Raw genomic sequence first — 14,538 nt, forward strand, 5'->3', positions numbered from 1 at the left:
TCCTTGAGGACCACTGTTTGAGACCCGTTTGACTACAGAAATGCCAAAATCTGCCAGCCTCCAAGTTCCTGTATTCTTGTCCTTAAACCTGATGATTAATACATTATCTGCTTTCAAATCCATGTGCGCGAAGTATACATGGCATGTGCCTTCATGAAGCCATTCATGGGAGAACCTTCAGGCTTCGGCAATCACGATGCATTGTTCCAACATGACTGTGCGTAGCCAGCTTTCTGCCAACGGCACAAAGATTATCCGCCTCTTTATTAACGTCAATGTGGTGATTTGGAAAGGGCTTCACAGCAACTGCATATGCCCCCTGCGGTCTCCATCGGCCGTTATTAAAGAGCCTACTCTCAATATACTCGGGTGATGCACGATAGATTGTTCCTTTTAGCACAAATTCCAACATATTTACACTTCTGAACATACCTCCACAACACCAAATCCCCCTCTTTCGGTCCTCGTCGCTCGAAATTCGAACGGGAACTTGACTCACAGGCCGACTTGTTAGATTTCTGACGGATCGTTTAAGTGGAAGGTAGTAGGGGTGGAGTTGTGTTGAGAGTACCAGGTCCTCTCGACCACATGTTGGCGAAATCCGAGCCTCTCAAGTGCTCCTTGTGAGAGAGGAAAATCGTAGTCAGTCAGTATCGCTTCGTCGGAGTATGCCGGGAAACCCAGATAACGCCGAATGGTTGAATACCAGACAACATTGGCGAGGCGTGCAAAGATAACGAACGAGATGAACTTCGAGAGGTGCTTAACGCGAAAGAGCGCTGTGCTTCCGATAACGAAGCGCCGCCGAAAATGATTAACAACTCTTGTACTTTCCACATCCGTCTGATGTCACTATAGCAGTCAAAAGCGTTTTTAGGTGTCTCTACGCTTCATGGCACTGGCGATCTTGCCCTCGAGATTCTCCAGACAGGATTAGCGCTGCGAAACCTCACCAAGGGTACTTAATCTTCCGAACCAAAAGGAATGCGGCGACCAGCCCTGCAAAGGACCTGAAATCGGTCGTTAGGACCCTAGATTAATGGTATGCAGCGCAGAGTCACTGCTTTGGTGACGCAAAATACAGATTGCAACATGGACAGAGGTTGGAGGTGGTCAAAGAGAAAGAGGAGCCGTGCAACAGATACAAGAATGACCTGGCGGCAATCCGCTCTCGCGAGGCAGTAGACTTAATCGTGAATGGTGTCTTCGAATTGCTGGTTCGCTCTGGAAAAGTTGATAACCCCAAAGTTAGTTTACTGACTGACTAAGAGGTAGATGTTTGGGTGCAGCTGGCACCATTTGGAAATCTGAGAGAGACTCTGAAATGTGAAGGGCCCCGTAGATCTAGGAATTGCCAGTTCAAAATCTGACTTGGTTTTGACGTCTAAAGAAGCTGTACTACTGCTGGACACCCAAGACTGTGTGATGTTCACGAGGTTTAAGTTAACTTAGTATGTGTAGCTCGCCAATGTGGGAATGCATCAACCCAGAATGCAGGTATGCATAATGCATGGAAGGGGATTTTCCACATGCATCAGCACAATGGTTCTGGGTTGGAATATTGGGCGATCAGGTGAGAAAGAAGAGCCTGGCGCGTACCGTACTTGGACAGGGTATGCCGTAGCTACACACACCAAAGTTGAAAACAGATGTTCATTTCGCCCTGGGCAGTGGCTTATTATCAAGCCGTACTGGAAGTACATGGTCTACGGAACTACAGTATGTACGCTACGCTGGGGAGAACTCAAATGTTAGGGTGCAACAAGATGTCTGAGATGGACAAAAGTCTTCATGCAAATACACTTTTTCTTACACTCAGACTTCAACGCAGCCAGTCCTCAATTTCAACTCCATCGCTCTTGGAGACTTTTAACCCATCAGCGTACGCTCGAAGCTCAACGATAAATTAGTGAAAGCGAAGCTGTCAATTGCGCAAAGGTGCCCAGCCGCCGGTGCGGATCATCCCCCTAGCCCACCGTCACAGTGCCTTTGGCCCTTCCACTCTCGAGCCTTCCCCACACCGCCGCGGGTGCCCCGGCAACGACAACGAAAGTCAACACATCCGACAATAACGTGTACAGGGCTCGGCTCCACTTTGCGCATCAACCGACTAGATGTATGGCACATTCCACACGCAACGATCCCGCGACATCATCGACTCTATCTGCGAGACATTGCTCGGAGTCTGCGTTATTGTTGCATTGGTCGATCCCGCCAACAGACGTGACTGCTTTGTGGACGACGACCATCCTCCCGTGTCCGAATATTTCATGGCGTCGGTGGATCTCAGATCGAGCGTCCGCTCCTCTGCCTCTACGCCTTCACTGAGGGCGAGGGATGGCGCTCTGCCGTCGCATATGAAGATGGATGGCGGTGGCGTCAATGTCAAGGTCGTCGTGAGGGTGCGCGCCTTCTTGCCGAGAGGTATGTCTTGCCGCCGTCTTTTGTTCCGTCATGCTGGCGACTGATACGACAATCGCAGAGATCGAGAGAGGTGCAGACTGCCTTATCAGCATGGACCCCATAACCCAAGAGACGACACTGCACGCCCCCAACGATAGGGACCCTGCCAATTCCAAGGCGAGAACCCGCAAACTGATAGAGGAGAAGAGCTTTACTTTCGACAACTCCTTCTGGAGTCACAACATGAAGGACAGACATTATGCGCACCAGGAGGATGTATACAACGTACTTGGCGAGGAGTTCCTTGACCACAACTTTGAAGGATACCATACTTGCATCTTCGCATACGGACAGACCGGCTCGGGCAAATCATACACCATGATGGGAACACCCGACCAGCCCGGCTTGATACCCCGAACATGCGAAGACTTGTTCGAGCGCATCGAAGCTGCACAGCAAGAGACGCCCAACATCTCATATCACGTACGAGCATCCTACTTCGAAGTCTACAACGAGCATGTACGCGACCTGCTCATGCCAGTCGTCCCCAACCAAGCACCGTATTATCTCAAGATCCGCGAGTCGCCCTCCGAGGGCCCTTACGTAAAAGACTTGACCGAGGTCCCTGTTAGGAACTTGAACGAGATCTTGCGCTACATGAAGATGGGAGACCAGTCGCGGACCGTCGCGAGCACCAAGATGAATGACACCAGTAGTCGAAGCCATGCTGTCTTCACCATCATGCTGAAGCAGATCCACCACGACATGGAGACGGATGAGACCACGGAGCGGAGTTCGAGAATCAGACTTGTTGATCTGGCAGGAAGCGAGAGAGCCAAATCCACCGAGGCCACGGGCGCACGACTTCGGGAGGGCAGCAATATCAACAAGTCACTGACTACCCTTGGTCGTGTCATTGCCGCGCTCGCCGATCCGAAGCGTGGCCGGGGCAAAAGAAAGGCTGACGTTGTGCCGTATCGGGATTCCATCTTGACGTGGCTTCTCAAGGATTCCCTGGGCGGAAACAGCAAGACGGCCATGGTTGCCTGTATAGCGCCATCCGATTACGAGGAGACACTCTCAACGCTCCGATACGCTGACCAGGCTAAGCGTATCCACACCCGTGCTGTTGTTAACCAGGACCATATTTCTGCAGCTGAAAGAGACGCACAAATAGCGGCCATGGCAGAAGAGATTCGGCTGTTGCAGGCTTCAGTCGCAGATACTCGAAGGCGTGAAAAGGATCAAAAGGAGAGTGAAGAGAAGCTTGAGGAGTATCAGAATCGTGTCGGAAGCATGCAGCGCATGATGGAAGAGCGCAGTCTCGTGGCAGAAGGCAAGATTCGCAGCCTGCAGACCGAGAACGAAGCTCTGCGACTACATCTGAAGTTGGCGCTTGACAGTTTGAAGAACCCAATACCAGAAGTTGTTGTCAGCACAAAGGACCCTCTGAAGCACGACGAGGCGGACAAGGAGAACGCAACGCGAGAGGACCTCGCCGACGAGGACACAGAAGCGGAACCGGTCGATGAGCTGTACGAGGACGACGACGACGATTACTCGCCCGAGGTTCACGAGGAACGGGCGAATGAGATGCAGGACTATATGCATGAGCTGCTCAAGGACCTGTCGCTGTTCAAGAGGAAGATTGGTGACGACAAAGGTCGGTTCGTGGGAGAGAACTTCAAGGCGCCACTGGGTGTGCGGCTCAACTTTTGAGTTGTCAGAGGACGGGAAGAATGTTGAAGCATTTGTGTTAGAAACTTCTGGTGTTTGGGAGCATGAGACGGACAGGATCAGGCTAGCAAGCGACAAAAATTGGTCTTCATCGATAATGACTTTTTGAGCATACTTAGATACTTAATGAATGAACTTACGACTAGAAGAATTGACCCATGACTAGAAGTATGCTTGTCAATGGACACAAGGCAATTTGCGCTTCTCATTGTCGTTTCGACATGTCTCGAACAAACGATGTCAGGGGGTATAACGGTCCGCTAAAGTCCATGTCATACCTGTTATATGGTCAGTGGAGATATACATGAAGGAAGTAGAAAAGGTCAAAATACCAGTAGTTGACAGCTATGCAGACCCCCCCTTCAGCACAGGACTGTGATACCTTGTGGTACCACATAGCGGGCAGGTAAAGCATGTCGCCCGGATCCAGCGTCACACGCACAGGCTGGGCAAGATGCGAGTATTTGGTCCTTTTGGCGTGCGGCCGATCCGGGTCCCATATGGCAAAGGGCACACCGCCATCTGCCCCGTCGTCCATCTGCAATACCAGATCGCCGCCCTGCCGGACATAGGTCGCAGGACGCAGCTCCTGCTCGTTGATGCAGGGCTGGCACAGCGCGGGGAGCAGGACAAAGTGTTTCTGGCCCGTGATCTGCACGTATATGTTCTCGTAGTTGTCCCGGTGCATGGCTGTCGTCGAGTACGAGTTGCCGACCCACATGTTGATGGCGTCGGGCTCCTTTTCCAGGGCTATCCGGGCAAAGGGGATGGATTTCAGGGTCTCAGAGAAAAGGGAGATATACTCGTGGCGCAGGTTGTCGTTTTGAGTTTGCGCGTACCGCACCTCCAAGGTGTCTGAGCAGGAAGGGTCATCCTCTTGTTCTGTCAGGTAGTCGATGAACTCCTCGAACGTCTGGTCCTCCTCGTGTGGTTTGGCGAAGATGAGATTACCTTGGGCATCCAGTGTTGGTGCGTCGGCGTTTCTAGTCTTGCAGTGAGTCACTACACACTCTCTCTCACACACACAAGCTCAAAAAACTTGGCCACAATCCATACTCGTTAACTCACCCATATGGTGTCACGGCAACATTGACTTGATGACCTCTAAGGGCTTCCCGGAGATACTGCGCACTCCAGGTCTTGGTTGCCCTCCAATCTTTTGCAGCACCACGGACAACAAAGGGTGTGTTCTTTGCTACGAAGCGCATGAACTCGAGTGGACTTGGCTCTTCCTGTAATTCCTCTATACGGGAGGAATTGAGTTCATTGTAACCTGTAATGAGCTCCTCCACCGGGTCCGCCTTGTTCTGACCTAGATCTGACTCTGTCATGGTGGCTGATTTATGTTGCTAGTCCCCTGGGTTCCAGATTACCGCCGCAGCAAATGTTTGTTTCAAGATATGACACTATTCCCAGTGTGTTATTTCGCCTGGCCGGCGATGGTGACAACCGGACGGCTGTGAGCAGCAGATGCCAAATTCCTTGGATAGCTCCCCACAGGGCATGTGCCTTGTTGTGGTTGAGCGGGATGGTCAGCGAGAGGTCAGCCTTATATCTATGCGATTATCACAGATCTGGCGAATGAAGCGACCTTGTCACACGATCGTGGGGGCGGGAGAATCGAGAGACGAGATGGTTGACGAGCCTAGCTAGTTCTTGGACCCTGAAATTGCAGATTGGGCTACGAGCGGGACCATTTTCAATTAACGTCGGCATCCGCCACTGTGCGACCAATGGGATGCTTCACGAACATGCTGCATGACGAGGGAATGGCCTGACAAGAGAAAACGGCAACATGCCATTGTTCACAATTGCATTATCACTAAATGGGAAAGGCTGGGTATTTGCTATGTGATAATTTAAGATGGGAGTTAACGTGCACCTGAGCTTATTGTCGCAGAAATCGCTTGCAAAGTCATGACAAGGTTGCGCCGATGCTGTCTCACCGGAGCGCTGTAGAACTTGTGCTACATGCAACTGAAAGACATCCAAGCATGCTTGTCTGAGCCAACCATAGGTATGTCGTCCTTTTCCCCCAAATTGGCCTGGTCTGGCCAATGCAGCAATGGGAACTCCGTCTCGACATAATGTTGCCCTCGGCGGCATGGTCTTTCGTGATAAGGGGGATTAAATGAGATTGCACGGCATGGGCGGTTCGGTCCGCCAGCTTTGATGCCCAACAGGGATGCCACTTTGTTACACGGCATTGGATCTTGAATCATGGATAGAGACACATCACGGAGAGTCCAAGCGTGTTCGAGTGTCTAAGCAGCACTTACATAATAACAAGTACATCATTATGAGTTGCTAACCTAGTGCTTTGCGATCACATGCTGCCACGGTCCGGTTATGATGCATGTTCGTGCTGCATGGCCAGAGTATCCTGTGTTATGCATGTAAGCATCGATATTTGATTGAGCGCGGAAGTTTTCCAGCGCACCTCCGGCCCTCGACCAGACAAATTTGTGCGGGAAGTGGCCCCTGAGGAAGGAGGGAGAACCCCCCCCCCCCCCTCCCAGGGGAGGAAAAAAAAAAAAAAAACCCCCCAATAACCAGTCGGCTCTCGAGGGAACATTTCTCTGGCGGGGCGGGACCGGCAGAACCCCGCTAAAGTCCCCCTGTAGCATTGGCTCTAGTGCCCTGGCACGCCTTGTGGCTCCCCTGTGGCCCCCTGTGGCTGGCATTCACCTGTGATGTGACCTCTGATTTGTGAAAGATGTCTCGAGAGACCCCGTAAAAGACGAAGGGGCTTTCCCAATTTTGTGTCATCCGTACCCGCAACCCGCCAGCCGAGCAAGCCCGTTCGCCCGTGAACGTCTCAAAGGCCGGTCCCCAATCGACGATCACCTTGATAGTGCCCATTGTCAAATGCGTGGCTTGCAGCTCAAGCTGGGCAGCTGGGCAAGCTGGGTTTTGGGGACACACTCTTGACACTTCTCGGATCCGAGTCAGTGGTCGCTTTCGGCTACTCTTTACAGCGTATTGTATTGTACGGATACATGTACAGTGACAGTACCCCCATGCATACGTCGCAGTGGTCAAAAGACCGGAAGTAATTGGATTAGCAAGCTACTGATCCGGCCTCGGGTTCTTCTTCCTTTTCCACATCCATCCCGCCTAGAGTCAGCCAGCTACGTAAAGTACAACTACAACCTACCCTAGGTCAGGTCTTCCCTCTAAAGTGGCTCTCCTATTAATGAAGCTCGACTTGTGCTTCGAGTCTGTGTCTTAGCGGCAATCCTTGTCCCTCAGCTTGGAAAAAGATCATGCCCCCTCTTGCCCAAGAGACGGATGGCCATATGTGGCGAACTGTACTCCAGCTGCGATCACAACTTCAATATCCATAGTGATAGTTCATTTCCCCTTGATTTTCAACGGCTGATCGACAGATGAGCCGAGAGAATGATTTGGTATCTTCTCTATCCATTCAGAGGGTTAGTCATATATCACCTCCCAGTCATAAGGTGGCAGTGTCGAGACGTGATGTTGAGACGTAATGTCGACCGTCATGGGTGGTGGCCCTTCAGTACTAACACGCATGTATCAGGACCACTGAAGCTCCTGTACTCAGCCCAACTCATCCCTTGCGGGACGCCTGCACACGATACGGCAGATACGCTGCCCGCCACGTAATCAGCACATTATTGCTATCAGTAACCGTCGCCTCCATACTTATATACCCATTTCCGTTCCTATATACCAACGACTTCACCAATGGTGCCTCCAACCTCCCTCACCATGTCTGGACCGATGCACAACCACTGGAGGACAAGGGCGGGCTGGAACCCGACGTCATGATGCGCTACATCTGGGTCCACGGAGACTACATGCGAGCTCTCGATCAGGATGTCTTGCATGGTGCTCTCGAGCTGCAGAACGAACTCCTCGGCCCCACGATAGACTTCAGTCCGCGCCAGCTTCCTCGACCGCTCGAGACAGTAGACTTTTCCCGTACGACTGCGCTCGATCTGAACCCCCGACAGCGAGATTCCTTCCACATCGCCAATGGTCTTACGGACGAGTCCTGGTTCTTCCACTCGCCTCTGCTCTACTGGTCGTGCGACGAGAATAAGCTTGCGGCTGACAAGGATATCATTGCGACGGTAAACAACAAGAAGACTCAGCATACCTCGGTCAATGTCACACTGCGCCATTCGATCGTCTTTAGTGGAAAGCGGTTTGAAGATCGCAAGTTGGCTGCAGCTGACGCTCTTGTCATCACCCTCATTCATCGTCGGAACTCGCCCATCGGCCGTATCTGGCAAGCAAAATGTGAGGAGCTCGCTCGCAAGATGGCTGACAAATGGGACATTTACCCATCGGATGGAACGAGCATGCGCAGCCAGATATACGAGTTTCAATTCAGACCCATGTCCGTCCAAGACGGACTTGCTTTGGGCGCTGCCTACCTGCTTGTGGCTTTATATTTTGTCGTGAGCCTGACCAAACTGCGGGCTGTCAAGTCCAAGATTGGGCTGGTCGTCACCGTCATGGCACAGCTGATTCTGTCAATCTTGTCAAGTTTCACTGTTTGTGCCGTCTTCAAGATCGATTTATCCAGGATACCTCAGCTGGCGTACCCAGTCGCCATCTTCTCCATGAGTTTAGAAAACATTTTCCGGCTGATCAACGCCGTCATTCTTACCACACCTGAAGACAGCACCAGCAACCGGATCGGACACGCCTTCGGTACAACGGGTCACATTGCCCTGGCCAGCGTTGGCCAGAATCTTTTCATACTGTGGGGACTGTCATATGTCGTTTCGCCAGGTGTCCAGGCCTTCTGTACCTTTGCCGCCATCGCAATCATATTCGACTTCTTCTACTTGTCCACTTTCTTCCTATCCGTGCTCAGCGTCGATGTCCGACGAACTGAGCTCAGCGATGCTTTGGCTAAAGCATCGATACGCAATCATCGGACGCCTGCAGAAGCGAAAGCTGGCCAGACCTGGCTCGAGGCACTGCTGCAAGGCAAAATTGCCATGTCAACACGAATCGCTGGCACCATCGTCATGGTAGGATTTGTCCTCATCGCCCAATGGCACTTCTTCGACATGAGTCTCCTGCACCTTATTGGCCTTATTACCATGCTCTCAAAGAGGTACACAGACACTGGGCCAAAGTCGTCTTTACTCATCGATATTCATCAAGCTAGAAGCCCAACGTCATGGCTTCGTCTTCAAGATCATGAGACGGCGCGCGAAGTCATCAACGTCGTCAAGCCAGACGCACATAGTTACGTTGCCAGAGTTTTTGATCCTATCGTCTTCGTCAAAAAGGGAGCTGATCGCATGTTGTCCACGAGCGAACGTCGCTTTCTGCCAGCCGTATATGACTTCGTGCGCCATCAGACTCTGCCATTTGTAGTGACGGTTCTAACGATAGCGGCTGCGGTCCGTATTCTCATGAATTATCTATTATATGACGAACTTGCCGAGAGTCCATCGGTTGGTGTGGAAGAGGAGCCACTCCTGACTGTACAGACCTTGGGAAAAGGTCATTCACTAGATGTGGTGGCGCTTTCCGCTTCACCAGATGGCCATGTTGTCTCTGTGGGCCTGGACAGGATAATTCGGGTGTGGGACGTGAAAGCTGGTGGAAGCTATGCCTTGATGGGCAACGATCAGGTCAAAATTGTCTTCCCGATTCTGGCTATGTGTATCGATGACGACTCTCGGTATTTAGCCCTGCTTATGACGCGAACAGTTGTGATGTGGGATTTGCAGGAGTGTCGCTGGGGGCCGTCTACCGCAATAGAGCCATTCCGGCATCGACCTGAAGCTTTCTTCTTTGCTGCGCAGGAGTCGGAAGGGGTACACCCAGTATTGTTGTTGAGACGCGATGGCACCATGACCGAAATCAAGCCAGAAAAGGGCGAGACTGAAAGCTATTTAATCACCGACGGTACACTCGTCTCGGTCGGTGCTCTCGTCGAACAAGGTCAGTACTTGTAGTTTCGCTTTAGTAACGAAACCCCTTTGTTCAAAGATCTAACAATTTGTAGCAAAAGCTACTACCAAAGTCATGACCTCCACGCGCGATGGCCAGGTCCATTGTTTAAGTCAAGAAGCCTCTGGCTGGGACTGCAATACCGTCGACATACCGCGACCAAGAGACAAGGAATTCATGTCACTTGTGGCGCTACCTGAGCTCGGATTTATCCTGGTCGTTCGTGTGCAGTCTATTGACCTGGTTCACGCAGAGACTTACACTTCGATACATTCGTTCAGAACTGATCCTATACAGCCCAAGACCTTGAAGTGCTTCCATTCAAAGAGAAGGACTATGCGATGCGGGTCTGTAGGCCTGAAGTATCTCACATTTGCATATTTAAACGCCTTCACTCGGGACTTAGTCGTGCAAACATACATGCCTCAAGACGAGGGAGCATCAATATGTTTCCGTGCTCCCGGTTTGCCTGTTAGCAAGACTTGCTGCAGGTGGCCCGAAACTAAGGAAATGAGGAGTGTTGTGAAGGATCCGGGCACATGGGAGGCTCTCCCGTCGCGAATCTTACTCGGTGTAAGGAAGAAGTCTATACCCAAAACACGTCTGGAGAATGGGCACGCTCACCAAAATGGCAATGGCGAATTGCGTCGCCGTCGTTCGAGCCATACTCAAGCACCGACCCCAAACATTCGAAATCAAGATATGTGGGAGATCTGGATGCTTTCACAGGCAGGAAATGTTGAGACGTGGGACACGATGCCATTGTGTCGGGACACAGACGAGGCTGAACATCTCTACGTCAATACGACTGGCCCGATGGTTCGTGTAGGACGAGGGAGTGTTGCGATTGGGCTCAGCAACGTCATCAAGGTTATCTTGGTGGGTCACGAAAGATTTGAGGGCGGCGAGGAGAGCTCTGCACTTGAAGATGGCCTGGGTACCGTGATGAATCGAAGGCGTAATAAGCCATCTACTCTCAGAGGAAAACCACCTGTTGTGCTGTCCTGATGCGACTTACCCTTCTTCACGGGTGGTGCATACTAAGTTTCTAATTTATATGGGTACGAACTACGGAAAATTTTGGGAGGATGGAAACCCACGGCGTCGATCATACATTGGGGTCTTTTTCGATAGGATACCAACGACCTTACTTCACTTACATATGGGCTATTGGCGCTACGGTCGATTTGCATTGGACGGTCAAATCTTTGCAGGGTCATGAACAGAATCGACACCATATTTCTGCCTTCGCGATGCATTTGTAATGAAAGTTGAGGTGACGCCGGGAAATTGGCATGCACCAGGCAATGCCTTCACCGGTCTATCTAGCTGCTACAATGATACCTTTTTATGACACCAGTAACCCACGACTTTTGTGTATGCCGAGCCATGAACCCTCTTTGAAGGAAATTCAATCTTGTACTCCATGAACCCCCCTAAACCATGAAAGTCCCATGACAAACACGCTCAACAATAACCAACGAACGATCAGTTCGATCGCAATATTCGAAAATGTCCAGATCCCATAATCCGCGAGAAACTCCCATGTCGAAATACAGAACGACGCAATGTACGCTAAATGAAAGAATCCCGTCGCGCCTCAATCCCATGGCTGTTTCGCAGCCCCATGCGCGTACAGCACGTCGGAAACCCATGCAAACTACCGTCTATTACCACCTCATCTTACACCCCAACAGCCGAAATGGCACACATCCCCGACGAGAACAGAGAGAAATGCGAGCTGCGAGGCAGTAGAGACCCAAGCCAAGGCTTGCTTATCGTGTTCTCCCGTGCCATCCACAGCCAGCCCCTTCCCCCGCTCATCCAGCAAGACGGGACCATTCTTCTAACCCTCAGGACCTCGACCTCCTCCTATTGGGCTTGACACCTCCCACCACGCGCCTGCTGCTGTGATGGTGATGCTGCGCGACGACGGGCGCGATGACGGGGGGAGGCGCCGCCGCGACGGGACCCCCGCTGCAGTACTTGTCTGGGAACCAGACCTGGCACTCTTCGCACGCCTCCTCGAGGCCGATCGTGTGCCAGATGGTCTGCTGGCCGCAGGGCGTCTGCGTGAAGGAGGCCGGGTTGCAGAAGCGAGCAAAGGTTAGGGAGGAGTGCTTGCAGCTGAAGGCGTGGGCGTAGTATTTGCACATGTTGGGGGCCGGCCAGGTGGCTTTTGGTTCTTTAGGACTGGTTGATTTGTTGGTTTGGTCGTTTGGGGATTTGATCTGGAGCTTCTGCTACGGAATTGTCTTATGGTTTGGCAGGAAGTTCGGCGTTGGTCACTTTTTAAAGTGAATGGATGAGTGAATAAATGAACGGGTCTTCGTAGAAAGTGAGTGATGGGGGCTCATGTGGTAAAGTGAATGTATCAAGATCGTAAGTTTGATGTCAGCCGGTATGAATGAGTGGATGTGTATTCAAAACGAACAAGTGAGTGAGTGAGTGAGTAAGTGAGTGAAAGAATGAATGAGATTCAAAGATGACTGTCGTAGAAATGAAGGGGTGGGTTCCAAGGTCTTATTATGGTAACTTGTGAGCCTGAGAAGCAATTGCTATCTATGACTACGTGTGTGGCGAGTTGGGTTGCTTTTCCTGTTCGGGCTGCAAGGTTGTACAAATAAGGTTATATGTCTGGGCAATAGTTGTCTGTATGCAAGACAGGAGACGTCCAATAGTTTTTGTTTGTCCCTTGGGGGGGGGGGGATATTGTTCAACTCGAAAAGTAAAGTTGAAGTAGTAACGAGCGAGTCATTCAAATAGTACGGTCCGAACGTTTCAGGTAGCCGTATCATAATTGATTTGAGATGTTGCTATTCTTAAGTTCCTATCCGTCCTATGTGTGATCGTTGAAATATCAACTTGAGATGGCATCAATTTGGTGCTTCAGCTAGATCTAAGTGAGATAACTCGCATTGTCAATATACAAACTTCAACCCGATCGGCTATACTTATCAGTATTTGGCAACTGCCTATGGCATTTGCCAGTCGCGAATTTCCCTATTGGGATGGCAGGTCTCTTGATTTATCGGTAACGGCAGCCAGTTATGAGTAGCCTGTTTCAGCACGGCTGAGTAAGTTCCACAGCATGTGAGGATCAGACTCAAGGGCAAATCATAGCACACTGTAGAGCTAATCTAGTAGCAAACGATATGCTCATAAACTTCGCATGGTCTTTGGCGTATGTTCGCAACGAGTCCTGAAGTCGAGGTCGGGTAGATAATGTAGCCAGCCTTTTGCCTGTTCTCTGCGTCGCGTGCATGTGCTTTTCTCGAGTTGACGACGTGGGGCCAATAGGAAAGAATCCGCTACCAACGCCATGGATTGGATGTGGGTGTGGGGATCTCGAATCTGAGTTGCTACGTTTGACGCAGGTCCGGAGAAAGACATTGAAACGATATCTGAGCCTGAGCTGAGCTTGAGCCTGCAGGTGTCCAAATGCCGGGTCAACGTCACGACCGGCCCCAATTTGGCATCGCGGCCAATTGTTAGAGAGCACGTCGACTTCTATAGTCGTCGGCTTAGAGTTCTCCTAGGTGCATCAGAGCCAGACCAGGAGTAAGGTGTCCATCTTGAAACAATTGCTCGAGTAATTGCACGGGAGAAAGGCGTAATAGGGCCGCATGCCTTTTTTGCCTATGCTTTGTAACGCCTGAAGGACGTCGAGTCAAAGTGAAAGATCATAGCGATCATAATGGATGGATGTCCCTACCAGTACAATTCGTGTGTTCGTTGTGTCCCACGTTAGGCAACTCAACCAAGCAAGCCCGGGCAGCGACACGTTTTCTGTGCAATCTAGAGATGCGTGATACCACAAAGCAAAGGACAATACCGGTTACAGCACGTTGCCGATGCAATTGCAACGTAAAAGCCGGAATGGTATGTGGCGATTGAACAATACGGGTCATGAGCATCTTCACCGCCAGTTCCTTCTGTTTGTTCGAAGTATCATCATAGCTGAGGTGGAGCCAGATCGAGGCAGGCAGAACATGTCACTGGTCCGTGAACACCAATCGAGGCCTAGGATTCCACAGCCATTTCGACAAAGGAGACGATGGAGGGGATGGTCGCATATTTCATGGCCAAGTATGAATTTGGCCCCAGGAGTTATTGATAGATACCCAGCCAATTTGATTCGTTTTTCCGTGAGGTCATGAAAGGTTGATGAGCTGTCATGTCAAAATGGCTCACACCCTCCTGCAGCGACTTGGTTTGTCTTGGCTGACAAGATTAGCATTGGGTTAAAGACAGCGCCTAAAGACAGCGGGAGCGAAAACCAGCTAACCCACTGTACTATGCACATCCTTATCAGCTGGGCTCACGTACCACAGTAGACTTACAATCAACTAACCTAGGCTAGGCGTGTTTAGCTCCCGTTGTGTGGGAAGAATTGAGGTGGCTGGAAGTTCCAGACGGACGGGGCCCTTTGCCCTCCTTGGTGACCTG

The 14,538-nt window shown here is 51.1% G+C and overlaps 5 protein-coding genes across 5 annotated transcripts; 2 read left to right on the forward strand and 3 right to left on the reverse strand.

The window, feature by feature from the left end:
• Positions 1–92: 92 nt before the first annotated feature.
• BKA67DRAFT_382253 (uncharacterized protein) lies at positions 93–539 on the reverse strand. The gene has a single exon (XM_046096558.1). The coding sequence runs from the start codon at positions 428–430 to the stop codon at positions 164–166; it is 267 nt and encodes an 88-aa protein (XP_045955650.1). The 5' UTR covers positions 431–539; the 3' UTR covers positions 93–163.
• Positions 540–2,363: 1,824 nt separating this feature from the next.
• Positions 2,364–4,233, forward strand: BKA67DRAFT_382181 (kinesin motor domain-containing protein). The gene has a single exon (XM_046096557.1). It carries the CDS (start codon positions 2,455–2,457, stop codon positions 4,120–4,122), a length of 1,668 nt encoding a protein of 555 aa, XP_045955651.1. The 5' UTR covers positions 2,364–2,454; the 3' UTR covers positions 4,123–4,233.
• A 112-nt stretch (positions 4,234–4,345) lies between these two features.
• BKA67DRAFT_521868 (putative phospholipase) lies at positions 4,346–5,471 on the reverse strand (the record flags this gene model as incomplete). The annotated part of the gene is made up of 3 exons (XM_046098320.1): positions 4,346–4,418; positions 4,473–5,123; positions 5,209–5,471. The coding sequence occupies 3 exons, from the start codon at positions 5,469–5,471 to the stop codon at positions 4,346–4,348; spliced, it is 987 nt and encodes a 328-aa protein (XP_045955652.1).
• A 2,071-nt stretch (positions 5,472–7,542) lies between these two features.
• BKA67DRAFT_522205 (sterol-sensing domain of SREBP cleavage-activation-domain-containing protein) lies at positions 7,543–11,097 on the forward strand (the record flags this gene model as incomplete). Its single annotated transcript, XM_046098353.1, has 3 exons — positions 7,543–7,574; positions 7,688–10,080; positions 10,145–11,097. 3 exons carry the CDS (start codon positions 7,543–7,545, stop codon positions 11,095–11,097), a joined length of 3,378 nt encoding a protein of 1,125 aa, XP_045955653.1.
• Positions 11,098–11,942: 845 nt separating this feature from the next.
• BKA67DRAFT_662064 (uncharacterized protein) lies at positions 11,943–12,245 on the reverse strand (the record flags this gene model as incomplete). The annotated part of the gene is made up of 1 exon (XM_046107932.1): positions 11,943–12,245. The coding sequence occupies one exon, from the start codon at positions 12,243–12,245 to the stop codon at positions 11,943–11,945; it is 303 nt and encodes a 100-aa protein (XP_045955654.1).
• Positions 12,246–14,538: the final 2,293 nt, after the last annotated feature.

The sequence above is a fragment of the Truncatella angustata genome, assembly GCF_020726525.1.
Source record: "Truncatella angustata strain MPI-SDFR-AT-0073 chromosome Unknown BKA67scaffold_7, whole genome shotgun sequence".
Classification (NCBI taxonomy): Eukaryota; Fungi; Ascomycota; class Sordariomycetes; order Amphisphaeriales; family Sporocadaceae; genus Truncatella; species Truncatella angustata.

Bases quoted from the DNA above. Each gene is read 5' to 3' on its own strand.
- BKA67DRAFT_382253 (XM_046096558.1), bottom strand. From the start codon at position 430: ATGTTCAGAAGTGTAAATATGTTGGAATTTGTGCTAAAAGGAACAATC.
- BKA67DRAFT_382181 (XM_046096557.1), top strand. From the start codon at position 2,455: ATGCTGGCGACTGATACGACAATCGCAGAGATCGAGAGAGGTGCAGAC.